This window comes from Pseudonaja textilis, chromosome 16 (genome assembly GCF_049901715.1).
Source record: "Pseudonaja textilis isolate UNSWEBS1 chromosome 16, rPseTex1.2, whole genome shotgun sequence".
NCBI lineage: Eukaryota > Metazoa > Chordata > Lepidosauria > Squamata > Elapidae > Pseudonaja > Pseudonaja textilis.
In genome coordinates this window covers 8,585,580-8,605,335 of record NC_142005.1, presented here as the reverse complement: position 1 = coordinate 8,605,335, position 19,756 = coordinate 8,585,580, and the positions used below count along the sequence as shown (strand labels likewise).

The following is a 19,756-nucleotide window of genomic DNA, read 5'->3' as shown; positions in this document are numbered from 1 at the left end:
GTGTGTGTGTATTCATGTAAATCTCTATTCCTTCTTTCCCTCCCTATCAATCCATCCACACATTATCTATCTATCTATCTATCTATCTATCTATCTATCTATCTATCTATCTTTCTTTCTTTTACCTATCAATCCATCCACACACTATCTATCTATCTATCTATCTATCTATCTATCTATCTATCTATCTTTTACCTATCAATCCATCCACACATTATCTATCTATCTATCTATCTATCTATCTATCTATCTATCTATCTATCCACCTATCTATCCTTACATTCCATCCACACATTATCTATCTATCTATCTATCTATCTATCTATCTATCTATCTATCTATCTATCTATCTATATCATCTACCATGTTAAAATTGCACACACACACACACACGTATAATGCACCCTTTTACCTATCTAATGCATAGAGACGTACACCCACGCATCTAATCCGGATCCACTCCGGATTAAACGCTCTCCTTCCTCCCCCCCTCCCCATGGAGAGCCAGAGAGGGGCAGGGCGGGGGAAGCGATGCGCGCCGGCGCAAAACCGCGCCGCGCCTTGATAGCCTCGTGGGAGTTTTGCGCTCGTTTGCTCCGAGTTCGCGTCTCTTTTCTTCTCTCCGGGTGAGTAATCCGGAGTGAGACCCTTTTCTACTTTCTCCTTTGCAACAGCGGCGTTTTCCTCCCCTGCTTTTTCCAACACCCCAAATGGCCTCCCCCGCCAAAAAAAAGCCCACTTTATGCCTTTAAAAATAAATGCAAATAATAATAACAATATTAATAATAGCAAAGGCGTGTTGGGAAAAGAAAAAAAATACGGATAGGGACCGCCCCTATGCAGAAAAATAATCCCAATTTTGCTGTTGCAACGTGGTTAAATTCTTGGCTGAAATCCTTCGTTCCTAACTACGCTGCCCTTAATCCAGAAGACTACAATACCCATCCTCCTTGCTAGCATTTCCTGCAGAGAATCGTGATAAAATCTTAGTTGCTTTGATTCGAAGTTTCTTGTTTTTATTTCCACCTGGTTTGTATTAAGCATTAATACGCTAAATAAATAAATATTAAGTACTAAAGCCTTTAATACTTGAGTAGGGGGGGTTGGACTAACTGATCTCCAGAGGACCCCTCCAAGTCTGTTATTCCATTAATATGACATTATCCAATATATATGGCTAGTCCTCGTGCCATAAGCTAAAGAAATAAATACCTAAATGTAAATGTAAATATTGTAGGGTTTTGTATCTTAAATTGCAGCGTTGTGTGTCTATAGGCTTACGAACGTCTTGTATTTACAACATATTTGTAAATATTTTTAAAATATTTTGCTTTTTTGTTTCGAGTCTCAGGTCTTTCATATGTAAACGGAAGGGAAAGGAATGCAGTGGTGTTTAATTATAACAAATATCTTTATGATTAATGAGTAATAATATTGTGGTTGGTTCAGCCAGAGGTTTTGCCTGATATTTTTATAAGAATATTTAAGGTCACAAGATGTCAGGTTTTTTTTTTTAAAAAATATTATTAATAGTAATATTAATGTTATTATTTTAGGGTGTCGTGCTGGATCCTGCAAAGTCACCAGAGCGCAAGATGTGAGTAGGAAGGAGAAAATATTTTAGAATATAATCCTTGCTAAAGATTAAACTGCAAGTTAACTTATTTTGCACACTTTCCCTGCACAGTTTTATGGTTAGTTTGATTTAAAAACAACCCTGCAAATCCTGGCAAAGGTGCATAATTACACTATTATCTTTTTTACTTGCTCAAGTTAGCCGGGCTGAGGGATTATGTCAAAGGAAAACAAGCTTGCAAAAGGTGGCAGTTATTAATCCTAGATTGTTCTAACCTGGTTTGTAGGTTAAGATACGGCCACAAAAACCCCTGTTGCCCGGGCTCAAAGAAGCTGGTTAAAGCGAACCCCTTGAAACAGTCGGGTGGTAAGAGTCGATCCAATGTGTGAATTAGGCACGCAATTAAACCGTGTCTGGGATTTTTGCATGCCCAAAAAGGGGGAAGAGGAGTGGAAAGGAGGGAGGAGGAAGCAGTGAAGGAAGGAAGGAAGGAAGGAAGGAAGGAAGGAAGGAAGGAAGGAAGGCGTAGAAGGGAGAGATGGACAGGTGGAAAGAAGAGGAGGAAGAAAAAGTGGAAGAAAGGAGTGGGAGGGAGGGAGGAAGGAGTGGAAAGAGGAGGAAGGAAGAAAGTGGGAGGGAGGGAGAAAGGGAAGGAAGGAGTGGGAGGAAGGAGGAAGCAATGAATGGGTAGGAAGGAAGGAATGGAAGGGAGGGAGGGAAAGAAATGAAGGAAGGAGAGAAAGGAAGAAGGGACAGGGAGTGAGAAGGAAGGGAGGGAGGAAGAAGGGAAGGATGAGTGGAAAGAAGAGAGGAGGAAAAAAGAAAGGAGGGAGGGAGAAGGAAGGAGGGAGGGGAGGAAAGAAGGGCGGGCCTTTTCCTATTCCGTGGAGTCATCGTTGGTCATAAAACGTGTCCATCTATTCCCCCCCGTTTTATGGGCTCTGGGTCTTAACCCAAGTTTGCTTTTTCAGAGCTTTTAAAAAAGGAAATCTTCGTTGGAAATCTCCCCCTGGATATCAAAGAGGTGGGTTTGCAACATTTATTTTACGCATTAGATACCACAAACCCACATACGCAATAGATAACATTACGTAAGGGACATAGTTAGTCCTTGACCCACAATACAGACCAAAATCTCCATGGCTAAGCAAGCAAGAATTGTAGGCGAAATTAAACAGTCTTTATAAAAATACTACGATATGACAACGACCCTCAGGGCCAAAGGCTTTATTAGTTTTTAGCCCAAACTCTCAGATAATTTAATCGCCGTCCAGAGTCCTTCCTTGAGAAGGGACATGAGGGCTAGTAACATGAACTATAAACATAAAGAGATAAAATTTCACTGCATATCAAATATTCATGGCAGCTGTGCAATAAAACGGTCGCAGCCCATCGAAAATGGATCCATTTGGGTTTACTTTATTGATTATTAGCCCACGGGCCATATCAAAGGGCAGAGTTCCAGCCAGAAATTATGACTAAAACCTGATCAAGAACAGTTTCAAATGAAATTGGAATAAAATGCAACCATTTAATATAGAGATAAATAAAATATAATACAATCCGTTCGGGATGATATTCATCCTTTGCTGTCTGGGGAAAAAAAAAATCTTTAAAAACCCCAGATGAAACTTTGAAACTTTTCAGAGTAATCATTCCGATCGAGGAATCTTAAATTTTAATTTTTCTTCCGGCGCTGAGAATCCCTTGTTTTAAAAAAATGTTTTAATCTATGTTTCCGTAATTTCTTTTTTTAAAAATTTTATTATTTCTTCATTAGGAAGAGATTGCCTTCTTATTCAAGGATTTTGGAATCAAATCTTTGAAGAAGCACAGTAATTCTTTCAGATGGTAGGCCGGCATTTCTATACATACATATATACATACATTAAAAAATCCTCAAAATGTGAATTATTTTGAGGGCAGCCAGAATGTCCGTTGCTAAGCAAGAGGTGGTGTTGAGCAAATCGGGCCTGATTGGACAACCATTCGAAGCCACAACGGCTCTGAAAAAAGGGACTTAGGATCCGTCCTCACACTTACGACCATTGTGGCGTTTCCCCCGTCACGTGATCAAAACCCAAGCTATTTGTCGTGTATTCAGACGGTAGCAACGTCCCGGGATTAGTGACCCAGTTTGTGACTTTCCCAGCCAACTTCCAACAAGGGAAGATGCAGGATTCGCTTAACAACTGCAGGATTCGCTCAAATGACCACACCTCGTTCGCTTAAGAACCGCGGTGAAATTTTTAAGAAAACACACACCCCCGCCGCCATTTTGCTTAAGCGACATAAGTTCCATTCCTGGGTCGGTCGTAAGATCGAGGACGATCTGGCTTCGTTGATCTTCCTTCCCTGCTTGCCACAACAGCCCTGCGAGGTAGACCAAGGAGCTAAAAGAACGAGCTGGTTTTCCAAGGGAAAGCTAGGCTCAAGAGGGGGCTGGGGACGATGGGAATTGGGGGGCGATGGGGATCGTGTCCTATTTTAAAAGGGCTCCCCATTTGGAAAGGTTTTTTCTGTTTTCAATTTCTTTTTCAATCCATTTTCCCTCTGTAGTTTTGCATTTCTGGACTTGATGTCCCCAGAATCCGCAAAATTAGCAATCCAGCTTTTGAATGGACACTTCTTAAAAGGGAGACGGATTTCCGTCGCATTTTCGGAAAACAGGAAAACCCACGAGGTTGCGAAAACCATCCCTCCGATGCCGGTAAGCCACGATTCACCTCCTTAGAGCTCACTTTCTCCCTCCCTGCCCCCAAAAAGCTGATTCTCGGAGCCTATAAACAGATTTACAGAAAGTCCTCGACTTATAACAAGTTCCTTTAGTGACGACACTGAAAAAAAGCGACTTAGGGTTGTTTTTCTCAGACTTAACGACCTCTAAAATGGTGACTTATGACCGTTTTTCACACTTGCTGTAGGCTCAGTTGCGGTCTGTAAGTTGACCATTTTAAACAGCTAAATTTTAATATTGTCAGAAGGGAAATCCATTGTATGGATTGGTTATATTTTATTTTTTAATTTATTTTTTGGTAGCTTTTGGTTAATGCGTTGAAATTTAAATCGTTTTATAAACCCAGAAACAAAACTCCTTTGCAATTTTGGGGTCCTCGTTGTAGGCTCTGGGGGAGCGGATGCTAATTCAAGCTTCAGTTCTTGCACCAAACGATGGTTTGTTTAATCATAGTTTGCTGAAGCAGTCACGATGAAGGGGATTGGGCCGTTTTAAATTTTTAGTGCAATGGATTGTTTGCAGTTCTGGATTTATTCCCTTACAAATATCTTTTTTTTTTTAAATTGCCTTTGTAGGATTTGGAATTGGTCCCACCCAGTGAATATGGATTTACCAATGGTACGAGATAGCGATCTTGTTCTATTCTTGTTATATTATTATTATTGATTATTATTATTATTGTTGTTGTTGTTTATTATTATTTTAATCCTGGTAAAAACCTTCCATGGAAGACAGCCTCATACGCTATTTTTGATTAATTAATTGATTTTTAATGCTGTTTTAAGAACATCTGGCTGAGCTTGATTTTTCTTGGTGGCGATTTACGTGGATGTTTAGCCTTGCTGGCTTCAAGGCTTAAATTTGTTGCTGCTTCTTTTTTAACCTCACCAAAGGTGCCACCCATAACTCCCCTGTAAATCAGAGGGCCTGCTATGCTGTCCCCATGGAAATGAGGTACGTTGCAAACGTGGGGAGGAAAAAAAATGTGAGTTTTTTTTCTCCCCCTCGGTGATAATTATGAATTTGGCGACAGGTTTTGGTGGGAATTGGAGGTTTCGGCCTGACGGATGCGTTGCATCAATTCAATATTTTGCACCGAGGAGCTCACTGGCCACGTCCTTAACTCGTTCTTTCGCTTCGGACGCCTTCAAAAATTTCTAGGCGACTGGGGGAGGGGTTCTTCTAGATGACCTGGAGGGGTCCCACCCTCTCTCTCTCGCTTTCCCTCTGCTTCTTGTTTTATTTTCCTTTGCAGAAGTTCATTCCTGTTCCACGTGTTGAACGGCTGCTTTGGAGATGCCAAGTGGCTCGGTTCCGTGGCCGGCGTGGCCGCAGGGGAGGCGGGGCTTTTGGTGACGGACACGTTCCCGCTGATGCCGTACTTCTGGGGCATGGTCCTCAACGAGGTTTGCAGGATCGACGCCCGAAATTCCCAAGCGGAGGGCTTCCCTTCTGTAGACCCCTCGCCACGGAGACAGCGGGCACCGTTTCTTTGAACCCTCACGAGGGCTAGAAACGTGACCCGTGCTGCTGGGGGGAGCAGCCGTGGCCCCCGTTTCCAAGCCCCATGAGGGCTAGAAACTTGATCGGTGCCCCTAGGGAGCACTTTGCTGGTTTTAGAGGCTGCAATCCTTGTTTTTTTGGGGGGGTGGGATGGGGGTCTTTGCAGGAAAGCTGCAAATCCATGGAGAAGCTCTTCACGGCTTTGGCTGAGGCCCAGGCCAGGTTGCCCTTCCTGGCCAAAGAGGAGGTGCAGACCGGGACTCGGTGCCTGGCCCAGTGTGACATTGGGGAAGAGAGCAGCGCCTGGAACAGGTGAGGGCGGCCCTGTCCCCTTTGGGGATCAGCCAGAGGGAGGGAAAAAATAGAGGAAGGAAGGAAGGAAGGAAGGAAGGAAGGAAGGAAGGAAGGAAAAAAATAGAAGGAAAGACGCAAGGAAGGAAAAGGAAGGAAGGAAAGAAGAAAGAAAAGAGGGAGACACGGAACAAGGGAGCAAGGAAGGAAGGAAAAACGGAAGGGAAGGAAGGAAAAGAGGCAGGGAGATACGGAATAAGGAAGGAAGGAAAAAGAAGGAAAGCAAGGAAGGAAAAGGAAGGAAAGAAACAAGAAAATAAAGAAGAGAGATACAGAATAAGGAAGCAAGCAAGGAAGGAAAAATAGGGAAGGGAAGGAAAAGAGGCGGAGAGATATGGAATAAGGGAGCAACAAAGAAAGGAAAAAATAGAAGGAAAGAAGAAAGGAAGGAAAGAAGAAAGAAAGAAAAAGAGATACAGAATAAGGAAGGAAGGAAGGAAGGAAAAAATAGGGAAGGAAGGAAGGAAAAGAGGCAGGGAGATACGGAATAAGGAAGGAAGGAAGGGAAAAAATGAAGGGGGGAGGAAGGAAAAGGAGGCAGGGAGAGGAAGGAAGGGCACAAGCAAATAGAAGGAAAAAACAAGAGGAAAGAAAAAAAATAGGAGAGGAAGAAAGGTAAAGGAGGAAGGGAGAGAGAGGGAGGAAGGAACAAGCAAGCAAGGAAGAAGAAGAGGCAGGAAGGGAAAGAAGGAAGGAAGGAACAAGTGGAGAAGAGAGGGGGCAGAGGAAAAAAAGGAAGGAAAGAAAAAGAAAAGAGAACAGATGTTTGGCTCTCTTTCTCTACCCCCCCCCCGCCCCCCCCAGATGCTGGGTGCTGGGCCCCGCGGGCGACCAGGCCGTGGTCTTCTTTGTGGACTTCGGCCGCTGCACCAGCGTCCCCTTGAACTCGCTGCGGAAGCTGGACGGGGAGGAATTCTGGGAAATCCGCCCGTTGGCTCAGCCCTTCGTGCTGGAGGAAGGTAAGCTGGCTGGCTGGGGGATTCTGGGAGTTGGAGTCCACGTTCTTCAAGCCTGCTAGCTTGGGGCAACGATGGGAATCCGGAAGCCATCTTTAAAGCAGGCCAGCCGAGGGGGATTCTGGGAGCTGAAGTCCAAACCCTCTTGGATGTTGCTCTGATCGGGGAAAACGCTGCTTTGGATGCTTGAATTCGGTTTATGAGCAGCTTTGAAGAAGCCGGTTTGGGGAAATCCATTTAAAGAGGATTTTTTTTTTCTTCTCCCCCCTGGGTTTTGTAGGAGTTTTTCCCCCACAAGACATTCGAAGGCAAATCCTGGTAGGGAAACTGAAAGGACCTTCTCAATGGGAGGTAAGCGGAGAAAATACTCGCCCCATAAACCAGGATTGCAGGTTATCAAGTTTTCACACTACAAATCCTGGCTTGTTTTAAAGAAGCGAACTGGGACAGCATTGGGGAGGGGGGAGGAGGAGGAGGAGGGGGAAAATCTGGTCACAGCCAGCAGAGTTTGACCTCAAATATAAGCTTCCTTCTGGAATCCTGGTTTGTTGATCTCACAGGTGGTTCGTTCAGAGTTGTGGGTCCAAAATAATAATAATAATAAAAAAGGTGCCATTTCATAGCCAGCCTTGGGGTTTTTTGCTTGAATCAAAAGAGTTTTGCAAATTTTGGCAGCGATTCAGAGAGACAAAACCAGCCTTTCCTGGACTTGCAAAAACAACAATTGGCCGATGGTGAAATTGTTTTGTGCGTCTACCAGTGTGAAAGGGCTGGGGCTGTTCTCTCCGTCAAACTCCCAAAGAAAGCTGCAAAAACCTAAAATAATTGCCCTGTGCAAATAAATACAATCCTGCAATCAAATTATTATTATTATTTCCCTCTCTTAAGGACCAGCAGCTTAAAATAAAGTCAAAAGTCACTGCCCCAAAACACACATATTCCAAATTCAGCGGAATTTTCGTCCCCGTGTTAATTATATATTTATGAAATATTAGCTGGGTCGGCACGACACTCAGCCAGATGCAAACCAGCCGCACAACGGTGCAACACACAACATGTAAACAATTTAACACTTTTTTTAAAAAAAACTTGTTTTACAGCCGCACATTTTAAAGTTTGTTGCCAAAACAGGCTAAGAAGTTGTGGAGTTGTGAAGTCCGCCCATTCCCTGCAATCTTGAAGTACATTGAATTTTCTTCGTTGGGAAAAAGTTGCGGTTTCATCGTTCCGAAAAATAAGTGTTTTGTTTTCTAAGTGAGGCCATTTTTTTTTAAAAAAAAGTTGGCTTAAAAATTGGTGGAGGGAGGGGATATATTAATTTGGTTGCTTCATTGAGGCCTTAAAACTTTTGTGTTGAAAAGTGGGAGAAAATGTTATTTTTCCCACGGCATTTTGTCTTGGGATAGCTGGAATCGTGCGGGATGTGTAAGTAAAACGCGGGGGAGAAATTAAATACATAAATCTGTATTTTGGCTGTTCTGTTGCAACCTTGTTCTCTTAAGTTTGTTATTGCAGTTAATTGATTAAAAGGCTAACTGGATTCAGAAATTGGTGTTTCTTTTCCTTCCATTATAAAAATACACTTTTCAGCCAACGCCAGCAGACGCGATCAGATTAAATTAAAACAGAAATAAAGCTGCTGGGGTGTGGGTTTTTTTTTTTTTGGTTATCATTTTTGCTTTTCTCTCCTTGGGCAAAGGGGGATTATTTTAGGAGTCTCTGCTCTTGGGGGGAAAAAAATTGAGTGTATTTTTTACTCTGCTCCGAGGCCAGATTATTATTTTTTTAAAATTCTGAAAGATGCCTTTCCTATTAAGATTGTTTTGAATCTTATTTAAAAAAAATTGCCCTCGTCTGAACAGACTTCAAATCTGGAATAGGTGTGAAAATGCAGAACGCTAGAGAAGAACCAATAAATCTTACATCGGAGTCTCTGGAAATAGCTAGAATTTGGGGGAGAGGTGTTGAATTTCTAGTCCTCAAGAGGGCAAGATCAACCTCAACTCTGGGGAAGTAGCGAAGGGGCTTATGGTCTTATTTTCCTTTTTTAAATTAAATTTTATCCGGCATACACTCCCGAGCGACGGTGATTTTCATACACACGATGAAAGGTTCAACAAAATTGGATCCTTTTTTTTTTAAAGAAAATGAATTAGATCTGGAGAGATTTTCCCCAGATCTTCCCTGCTTGGGGGCTGCTGCAAATTAATGTGGCTTTTTTTCCTCTCTCTCTCTTTTTGCTAGCATTTAATCTGCTTTTTTTAAGGGCTTCAACATCTTTTCCAAGCATTTCTGGCTGTGAAAATGCAATTACACCTTCTTGCGCGGATGGTTGAAACAGACCGGTACCCGTGCCTGGTTTTTTGGGGCGGGGAAAAGAGATTTTCTAGCACCCACCGGATTCTCTCTTCATCTCCTTTTCTGCAGCCGCTCTTCAGATGGCTGGACTGGGGATCTGAAGCGAGGAATCTTAATCAACCTGGTGCAATTTCGACCCGATTTCGCTTTTCAATTTTTTATCGCTGAGAATTTGAACTTCCGTTTATCTTGAGGGCGTGCAAACATTCCTCACTTAACGACCGGCTGTTTCCACAACGGTTCCACGTTACAACAACAACAAAAAAACCCTCCCAAAAGTTACTTATTAAACCCGTCCTTGAAGTTACGACGGTCTGGTCACAATTGCATTTTACAACCAGTTGCGACATTCCACTCAAGCGGCCGGTTAAGTTTTGCCAATTTTAACACTCACTCAGGATAAATCGATCCGCTTCACAACTGGGGGGGCTTGTTTAACAACTGCAAAGATTTACTGGTTTTTTAAAAAAGTTCCCAAATAATAAAACCGAAAAGTTAGGCCACATAATGAGGGCTCGCTCTCCAAAATTCCTATATTCCCTTGGGGGTCATTAAGTGAGGACTTGAAGGGACAATAATTCTACTTTTGGCAAGATGTAGGGTCTCCCTCTTGGGCAGGGGGTTGGACTAGATGACCTATAAGGTCCCTTCCAACTCTGATGATCTGTTAAGAGTTAACGCAGAGCTGAAATTGGAAGCTTGTTTTTTGGGCTATTTTTCCTCTTTTTTTCCATTTTTTCCTCCTTTTGGCCAGGTAAGAAACCGGCCGGTTTTGGGAGCCAGAAGGAAGAAATTTTATCGCTCAGGTTAGTTTCGTTCAATCCCTTCCCTTCCCCGATCCTCGCCTCCCCCTTTTCTCCCGGACAGAGATACCGCCAGATTCCCCCTTGAAATTAACAAATGTAATTGTTCTCCAAAGATACATATTTTTTTTTTCCCCCATAAGACATCCATCATACACTGTAACCAAAAAAAAACAAAAAAAAAAACCCAAAACCAAAAGGGAAAAAAAAAAAGGGAAGAAAAGGAAGGAAAGAAGGGGAGAAGAGGAAGAGGAGGAAGAGGAAGAGGAGGAGGAAGGGAGAAGCCGTGTACAGGAAAATAAGAAAATAAATTAAATCCAGCGTGGAAGGAAAAGAGGCCGTTGGTGTGCATGTGGGTGTGTGTGTTTGTGGGTGTGTGTTTGTGGGTGTGTTTTCAAGAACTGCAGCAGAAGAAGAAACCGGGAAGCTTCCGGCCAGAACGAGAGGAGAGGAATTTCCAAGGAGTTTTCATTTGAGGTGAGTGTGTGTGTGTGTGTGTGTGTGTGTGTGTGTTCTTTTTCCTCCATTCTTCTCCCCCCTCCATTTAATAAGACCGAGGAGGAGGGGGGCGAGCCGATCGCCGGCCAGCGAGGGTCCAAGTGGGAGGGGGGGGGGAAGTCCCACCCAAGAGGCGATCGGAGCGGCTCTTCCGAAGAGCCGGCAAAACGGCGTCCGAGGAGGGAGGGGCGGGGGGGAAATGTCCTTCCACAGCATCCGGCGAGGGAGACGGGGGGAGAGGCGTCCGCGGGCGGGGATGGGTGGAGGGACGGGTGAGGACGATGGGATCCGGTTCCCTCGGGCGCCGCCGCGGCTAGCCGTCTTCCTTGGGGGCGTGTACCAGCCTGGGGAGGGAGGAGGAGGGAGGGAGGGAGACAAAAAAAAGTGAGTTTCCGGAAAGAGAAGCAGCGAGAATAGAATCACAGCGTTGGGAGGGGCACCTTGGAGGGCGTCTAGTCCAACCCCCCCCCCACTGCTCAGGTGGGAGACCGTATAGCGTTTTGGACAAAGGGTCGTTCCCAACTCTTCGTAAAAAACATCTAGCGTGGGAGGAAGGAAGGAAGGGTTAGGAGGAAGGAAGGAGGAAAGAAGGAAGGAAGGAAGGAAGCAAGAAGGAAAGAAGGAAGGAAAGGAAGGAAGGTAAGGGAGGGAGGGAGGGAGGGAGGAAGGAAGGAAGGAAGGAAAGAAGGAAGGAAGGGAAGGAGGAAGGTTAGGAAGGAAGGAAGGAAGGAAGAAGGAAGGAAAGGAAGGATGGAAGGTTAGGAAGGAAGGAAGGAAGGTTAAGAAGGAAGGGAGGGAGGGAGGGAGGAAGGAGGAAAGGAAGGAAGGAAGGGAGGGAGGAAGGATGGAAGGTTAGGAAGGAAGGAAGGGAAAGGGAGGGAGGAAGGAAGGAAGAAGTAAAGAAGAAGGAAAACGAAGAAGGAAAGGGAAGGAAGGAAGAAAAGGAAGGAGGAAAACAAGGAAGAAGGAAAACAAGGAAGGAAGGAAGGAGCAAGAAGGAGGAAAGAAGGAAGGAAAGGAAGGAAGGAAGGAAGGAAGGAAGGTTAGGAAGGAAGGAAGGAAGGAAGGAAGGTTAGGAAGGAAGGAAAAAGGAAGGAAAGGAAAGATGGAAGGTTAGGAAGGAAGGAAGGAAGGAAGGAAGGAAGGAAGGAAGGAAGGAAGGAAGGAAGAAGGAAGGAAAGATGGAAGGTTAGGAAGGAAGGAAGGAAGGTTAGGAAGGAAGGGAGGGAGGGAGGAAGGAGGAAAGAAGGAAAGAAAGGAAGGATGGAAGGATAGGAAGGAAGGAAGGGAAAGGGAGGAAGGAAGGAAGGAAGAAAACGAAAGGAAAGGAAGAAAAGGAAGGAGGAAAAAAAGGAAGGAAGGAAAACAAGGAAGGAAAGGAAAGGAAGGAAGAAAAGAAGGAAGGAGGAAAAGAAGGAAGAAGGAAAGCAAGGAAGGAAGGAAGGAGAGAAAGGAGGAAGGAAGGAAGAAGGAAGGAAAGCATAATAACAGAGTTGGAAGGGACCTTCAAGGTCTTCTAGCCCAACCCTTGCCAAGCCTTGGCAGGAAACCCTACACCCCTTCAGACAAAAGAGTTGTCCAATCTCTTCTTTAAAAACTTCCAGTGTTGTTACATTCACAACTTCTGGAGGCAAATTGTTCCCACTGTCAGAAAATTCCTGATTCGAACTGGAAGATTTGACACTAATTCGGGCATGGGGGTGTGTGTATTGGGGTACAGGGGGTCCTCAGCGTCCGACCGTCCCCGCGAGAGTGGCCAAGCCTTACCGTTCTTCTCGTGGATCTGGACCAGCGACTTGTACGACTGCTGGGCTCTTGTCAAGCTGTACTGATTCTGCAGGGGGGAAGAAGAAGGGAAAGATTTTTCAGGGAAAGAAGAAATAAGACTCACCCGACAGAGGAAGGAAAGAGAGAGAGAAAGGAAAAGAAAGGAAGAGAAGGAAAGATGGAAGGATTAGGGGGAGAGGGAAGGAGGAGACATTTGAGAAGGCAGCCAGGAAGGATAGGGAGGGAGGACGGAAGAAAATGGAGAAAGAAGGCCGGTGGGAGGGAGGAAGGAGGGAAAAAGAAAGAAGGAAATTGAGAAGGCAGGCAGGAACAGAGGAAGGAAGGAACGAAGGAACGAAGGAGGGAGGAAGAAAGGAAGGATGGATTAGAGGAAGCAAAGGGAAAAAGGGAGGATGGATTAGAGGGAGCGAAGGAAGGAAGGAAGGAAAGAAGGAAGGAAGGAAGGATGGATTAGAGGGAGCGAAGGAAGGAAGGATGGATTAGAGGGAGCGAAGGAAGGAAGGAATGAAGGATGGATTAGACGGGGAGCGAAGGAAGGATTAGGGGGGAGAGAGAAGGAATAAATTTGAGGAGGCAGGCAGGAAGGACATGGAGAGAGGAAGGGAGAGGGGGAAGGACATTGAGAAGGAGGAAAGCAGGAAGAAGGTAGGAAGGAAAAGAGAGGGAAGGACGGAAGAAAAAGGAGAAAGATGGCAAGGCAGGAAGGAAGGGGATAATAGATAAGATAGGAAGGATGGAAATTGTGATTGATAAATGAGAGCGGATGGATGGATGGGTAGATACAGAGATTTGGAAGGAAGGAAGGAAGGAAGGAAAGAAGGAAGGGAAGATACTCTGCCGCCACGTACTTTGTTTGCGCCAAACTGGACTCTGGCTTTGCCTTTGACCAGGGTGGCGCTGATCTGCATGATGACCGACTCCACCGAGTAGGCGCTGCTCCAGCCCTGCGGAGGAGGAGAAAGAGGAGGAGGGGGTCACCCTGCTGAGAGGGAGGGGTTTTTCCCCTACCAGAGGTGAGGATATGCACACACACGCCCTCACCTGCTTGGTCAGAAGCTCCATGCAGATGGCTCCTCCTCCCAAGACGTACCTGGAGAGAGAGAGAGAGAGAGAGAGAGAGAGAGTGAGAGAGATTGGAAAAGAGAGAGAGAGAGACAAACCCAAGATCCCTAAAAGAACCCAGCAGATTTAAAGGAGGGAGGGAAACTATCTATTTACGGCTTGGCTGCCTTTAGAGACACCAGGCTGGAAACTGGGACTTTGGGGTTGTTGTTTCGATTGATTGATTTGTATTTATCTTCCGCTTTGGGAATTTTGTTGATAAGAAACTCTGGGAGGTGGGCTGAGCTGAGAAAGGAGGACTGGCCCAAAGTCACCCAGCTGGATTTCATGCCTTAAGGCAGGACTAGAACTCCCCGTCTCCTGGCGATCGGCCCAAAGTCACCCAGTCAGCTTTCATGCCTAAGGCGGGACTAGAACTCCCAGTCTCCTGGCGATTGGTCCAAAGTCAACGGGAGAGACTCACCCTCCGGAGAGCACGGGCGACACCACTCTTACGAAGGGGGGGTCGAAGGGGAAGTTATCCTGCAAAGAGAAGAGTGAGACGGGGGAGGTGGGGGAACTGAGCAAGAAGGGCCGCTGGTTCTCTTTGCGCCCCGGGGCCATCGCCCGTCCAGACTGACCTTAAACGTGAAGTTGAGAAGAATGAAATCCGCCCCTTCTTTCTCTTTCAGGATCTGCAGGTCACTGTGCAAGGCGCTGTCCTCGTCTACCCTGCAGCGGGGAGGGGAAAAGAGAGACAACAACTTGTTCCGGGGTCCAGGAAGCAATTAGAATCACCTACAGGTCGTCCTCGGCTTACGACCCCAATTGAGCCCAACATTTCCGTTGCTAAAAGAGACATTTGTGGAGCAAGTTGTTGCTCCCCCCTTCTTGCCATTGTTAAGTGAATCGCCACGGTCGTTAAATCGGTAACACGGTGGTTCAACGAATCCGGCTCTCCCATTGACTCGGCTTGCCAGAAGGTTGCTAAAAGGGGATCACTGCAACCGTCATAAATACGAGTCAGTCACCAAACACCTGAATTTTGATCGCGTGACGGGGAGGGGAGAGAATGCAGGTGTGGAAAAACGGCCATAAATCACTTTTTTTTTCACATCGTAAATTTGTACGGTCGCTAAACGAACCGTTGTTGTAAGTCGAGGGCTACCCGTGGTCTGTATTTACTCTCTCTCGGGTTTCAACGGGCGCTAAGCAAAGCGTCATATGTCGAGGAACCACCTGCGTTCAGCCTGTCTTCATTTTCAAAGGGTTTTAGCGCTCGGTTAAGGGGCTTCCATGTGGAGACGGACGGGCACAGAGAGCGGATAAACCCAACGAAACGAGAAACTTACTTCAGGAGCTTCACATTCCAGTCGTAGAGGCTGTCGTTCATGAGTTCAACTGCATAGTTTCCTGGGGAAGAGGAGGGGGGGCAAAAAGAGAGAGCTTACGAGGCAGGCCGAAGATGCCCCCTCCCCCAAAAAAGTCCAAAGTGAGGAGGGAGGCCCCCCCACCCTCTTCTCCTCCCTTCCCCCAAATGATACTCACCGCCTTTGAAACTTGCCGATCGGTAAATATCCCTGAGTTCCTTCATGAGCCGGTCGGTGGCCTGCACGGACCCAGACACCGCTCCCTGGTTGGTGGGGTGGGGGGGGTTGAGGGTGGGGGAGAGAAAGAGGAGGGGGCCATTGGATAGTCCCCGTGGGGTCAATTTGGGAGGCTCCCAGAAGTCATTTAGTGGCCTCCCAGAGCAGTTTGAGGAAGAAGTGGGGAGGGAGACTGGTTGGGGTGATTCTGAGGGGGCTCCCAGAGGTCATTTAGTGGCCCCTCCAAGGGTCAGCCGTTAAGTGGGAGGACCGATTTGAACTCGTTTTCAGCGCTGTTGGAACAGACACTAAATGGTCGTAAATTGAGAAACGCCCACAATGCAACAGGAAAGAGTCGGGACGCCCAAGACTGAGTCCTGCCTACTTCCCCCTCCCCTCAATGATCCCCCCCTTACCGCCCTCCCCCCCCCCAGGCGACACGTACATTTAAGTAATCTTGCCTCTGATTCTTTTTTATTTTCTCAAGAATAGCCAAGTTCTCCTTGCCGATCCCGTCATCCTCCGCCTTCTTCCCTTCCACCGGCTCTTCCTCCTTCATTTCGTAGTGGTCCAGCTCTTCCGTGTCCTGGGTGCGAGGAGTGGAGTGAGATGGGGGGTAGGGAGAGAGAAAAGAGAGGGTAGGAGTCAGCCCTTTCATTGAGATGGATTGGCTTTTATATATATATATATATATGTATCGCAAGCCTCACCCCAGAGTAACCTTTAGAAAAATGATAGGTAGAAAGATAGATGATAGACAGAGAGAGCAAGACAGAGAGAGAGAGAGAGAGAGAGAAAGAGAAAATACACATAGATTAAGAACGTGATAGATAGATAGATAGATAGATAGATAGATAGATAGATAGATAGATAGATAGATAGATAGAAAGAAAGAAAGAAAGAAAGAAAGAAAGAAAGAAAGACACAGATAAACATAGATTAGGAAAGTGATAGAGGAGAGAGAAGATACACAGATAGATATAGATTAGAAAAGTGAAAGATATATAGAGAGACAGATATATACACAGATATAGATTAGGAACATGAAAGATAGAAAGACAGATATATATAGATTAAGAATGTGATAGATAAGTTAGATAAATAGATAGAAAAACAGATATAGATTAGGAAGGTGATAGAGAAGTTATAGACAGATAGATGGGAGACTAGATATAGATAGATAGATTAGGCAGGCAGAGACAGACAAATATAGAAATTGATATAAGGCAGACAGATATACACAGCCACATGAATAGATTAGGAAATGATAGAGAAAATAGATAGATGATATACATGATAGATTAATCTTTATTGTTACTTTTTTCAGTCAACACTGGCACACATTAAAAAACAAATTCTTAGGCCTGTTCCAAAAGAAAATATATAGCCATAATCATGCATTCACACACACCTACATATACCATACAAATACACATGCACAAACATGATGGGAGGCGAATAGGTTTAACAAAATAATGCATAAATAAAATAGGGATAAATTTGGGGGCAACCCTTCAATCTCAGGAGGGGGTCCTAAGCGGAGCGGCTACCTCGGGCATTTCCTCGTCCTCCTCTTCCGACGACACTTCTTCCTGCGTACTCTACGAAGAGACGGAAGAGAGGATTTCAGAGCTGGAGCGAGAGAGTCGTCCCCCCCCCGTCCCCCCCCCCGTTCCAGCAGATCTCTTGAAGTTGGTCTCCCAACAGGATCCGCGGATTCCAACTCGGCCGGCAGGATCTTCAAGGCCCCCCACCGAGGGACGGTGGCCAGGCCGTCCTCTGACTTACGGCCACCATCGCAATATTCCCACCGCTAAGCGAGACTGTTAAAAGGGATTTTTTTTGGGGGGATGGACGGACCCACTGCAACTGTCATAAAGACAAGTCGGTCACTAAACGAGTCGAGGGATGTATGCTGCGGAGGTGAAGCCTGGCTCCAACTCTGAGCCAGCGGCCCTTGTCTTCAAAGGCCCAGGTGAAGCCACCCACTCCCCAATTGCCCAGCTGGGGGGGGGGAGGGGGGGGCTTTGGGAGGGGGGGGGAGAGAAGGCTCACCTGTTCAGCAGGTAAGGGCTGGTCTAGCATCTCCACATCTGGATGCTGAGGAAGGTTATAGAGTTTGCAGAGGTCAGAAATGATGCGCTTCAGGTGCTGCAGGAGCTGCCAAAGGTGGAGATTGGGGGTGGGGGGTCAGGGCCAGCCGGACTTGCAACGGACCCCCAAAAAATGCCTCCTCCCTCCCTCCTCCCTCCCGCTGCCCGCTTGCTCACCAACGTGTTGCCCTTCTTTACGTCGGCCAGCCTCTCCAAGACTGCGGCCAGGTTGGGGTCGTCGGATTCCACCGACCAGATGGGGGTACGGCCGGATAAGCCTCCTGGGGGACGGACAAAAGGGGGTGTAATCAGGTCCCAGGCCAAAGTGGGGGTGGGCAGGAGGAAGAGGATGCTTTTGGGGGGAGGGCCTTTGTGAGGATGGGAAGTGTAGTCCCAAAAGGGGATACTGGGATTTTTTTGGGGGAATTCAAGGGAGGAAGAGGGAGGGGAGGGGGTTGCCAGGAGGGGAGGGATGCAGGCATGGGAAGTGTAGTCGAAGGGGTGAGAGGGAGAGGGATGGGTTCTGTAGTGCAAGAGGGGAGAAGGGGATACTGGGGCAGGGAGTCTGGTTCAAGGGAGGAAGGGGACTGGGTGCCAGGATGGGAGGTGTAGTTCAAGAGAGGAAGGGAAAGGATGATGGGATGGGACCTGCAGTCCAAGGGAGGAGAGGGATGGGGGGTTCAAGATGGGAGCTGTAGTCCAAGAGATGAGGGGGAATGATGGGAATGGTAGTCCAAGAGAGGAAGGAATGGGACCTGTAGTCCGAGGAGGTGATGGGAGGGTTTCAAGAGGGGAGGGGTAGTCCAAGAGGCGAGAGGAGGGCTACTGGCATGGGACCTGTAGTCCAAGAGAAAAGGGAGGGAGGGATGGGGCAGGAAGTGTAGTCCAAGGAGGAAGGATGCAGAGATGGGACCTGTAGTCCCAAGGGAAGTGAGGGAGCGGGTGGGGGGGCACCAGGAGGAGGGGCAGAGAATACTGGGATGGGACTTGTAGTCCAAGGGAGGAGATGGAGGGTTTCAAGAGGGGAGGGGTGGCCCAAGAGAGGAAGGGATGGGCCCTGTAGTCCAAGGCAGACCCAGCGCAAAACCAACCACCCTCCAACCCAACTTTCCTCCCGCTGGGTCGAATCCCGGTTTCTGGACTACGTGGCAAGCCGCTTCTCCTCGGCGGGGGGGCGATAGGTTTTGGAGTCCCCCGCCTAAGCCCCGCCCACCGCGCCTAAGCCCCGCCCACCGGAGCGGCAGGCCTCCCCCACCCCAGGCGGGAGGGTGGTTGTTGTTGTTCCCCCCTCCCTCCCCCGCCCCTCCCGCTCACCGTGATGTTGCCATGGATACGGACCGGCCCTCCCCGGCCGGCCCGGGCAGGAACTCGCAGCCCAGCTCGTCCGGGCAGGCGCGGGCGATGCGGAAGCGCTCGTGGCCGCGGTGGAAGATGGACTCGAGCAGCCGCAGCTCCCGCCTCAGCAGCGCGCGCCCCGGGCCCGCCGCCCCGCCCGCCGCCGCCGCCCCCGCCCCCGCGCCAGGCCCCGCCCCGCCCGGCCCCGCGCGCTGCATCGTCCCATCGAGCGGCCCGCCGCCGCCGCCGGGGACCCCCGCGTCCCCCCACACCGCAAGATGGCGGCCGGGAAGGGCCCGCAGCCGGAAATGACGCCACCGCCGCACGCCCCGCCCACCGCCGGGCGGCTAGCGCGCGCGCAGCCCGAAGCGGAGGAGGAGGAGGAGGAGGAAATGCGCCGGAGCCCCGGATGGGGAGAGATGGGAAAGGCCGAAATGTATAGGCCTCGAACTACGCCACCTCCGTCGGCATAGCAACCGCCGCTTCCGGCCCTGGCCCGGAAGAGCGGGCGCCATCTTGGGGCCATAGAGGCGCCCCCTTAAAAGTCTAGGAACGTCTGAAAGGTAGAACGTGCCCGGCTTCGATCCACCATAGAGTGTGGCTCTCAGCGGGGAAAGAAGGGCCCTCGCCGTTTTATTAGCGGCCCCTGCTGGACGAGGGAGGAAAAAGCTGGATTTATTCAGCTTGGAGCAGGAATCCAGAAAGGGGGGCCTTGTAGGTCATCTAGTCCAGCCCCCTGCCAAAGCAGGAGACTACGTTATATCTCATGATTTAACTGCTGAAATATTTATAGATTTTTTAAAAAAATGCATAATTGGGCTGAGATGAGAAATTGCATCGACTGGGGACAGGATATATCCATATAGATTAAGACTTGGGGAGGTGGGGGTGTCGGATGGGTGGTGGAGGACCCAAACAATTTGCAAGCGGATGTTTGCCGGATTGTAGGATGCAACCGGGAACCCGATTTTTAAAATTCCAAGTTTGCAAAACAACAGAACCCAATGCATAAAGATCGTAACGCGACGGCTAAAATGGAATGGAATAAGAATAGCATAGCATAGGAAATGGAATTAGAACAGAATAGAATAGAATAGAATTCTTTATTGGCCAAGTGTGATCGGACATGCA

At 47.6% G+C, this 19,756-nt stretch overlaps 3 protein-coding genes across 3 annotated transcripts in view; 1 reads left to right on the top strand and 2 right to left on the bottom strand.

Annotated features, from left to right (window-relative positions):
• Positions 1–19,756, bottom strand: part of PMVK (phosphomevalonate kinase) — a 152,663-nt gene that overhangs the window by 27,304 nt on the left and 105,603 nt on the right. The gene's annotated exons all lie outside the window — the stretch shown is intronic.
• TDRD10 (tudor domain containing 10) lies at positions 551–8,671 on the top strand. The gene is made up of 13 exons (XM_087913925.1): positions 551–626; positions 1,557–1,597; positions 1,863–1,942; positions 2,548–2,600; positions 3,357–3,427; positions 4,136–4,286; positions 4,889–4,931; positions 5,207–5,267; positions 5,569–5,719; positions 5,983–6,128; positions 6,972–7,126; positions 7,404–7,474; positions 8,224–8,671. Coding segments are annotated over exons 2-13 (1,020 nt in total). The 5' UTR covers positions 551–626; positions 1,557–1,595; the 3' UTR covers positions 8,260–8,671.
• UBE2Q1 (ubiquitin conjugating enzyme E2 Q1) lies at positions 10,369–18,935 on the bottom strand. Its single transcript, XM_087913924.1, has 13 exons — positions 18,605–18,935; positions 17,468–17,571; positions 17,253–17,357; positions 16,748–16,798; positions 15,643–15,783; positions 15,160–15,244; positions 14,964–15,024; positions 14,253–14,343; positions 14,096–14,154; positions 13,612–13,660; positions 13,419–13,514; positions 12,550–12,616; positions 10,369–11,126 (listed from the first exon to the last, which is right to left on the bottom strand). The coding sequence occupies exons 3-13, from the start codon at positions 17,280–17,282 to the stop codon at positions 10,753–10,755; spliced, it is 1,104 nt and encodes a 367-aa protein (XP_087770050.1). The 5' UTR covers positions 17,283–17,357; positions 17,468–17,571; positions 18,605–18,935; the 3' UTR covers positions 10,369–10,752.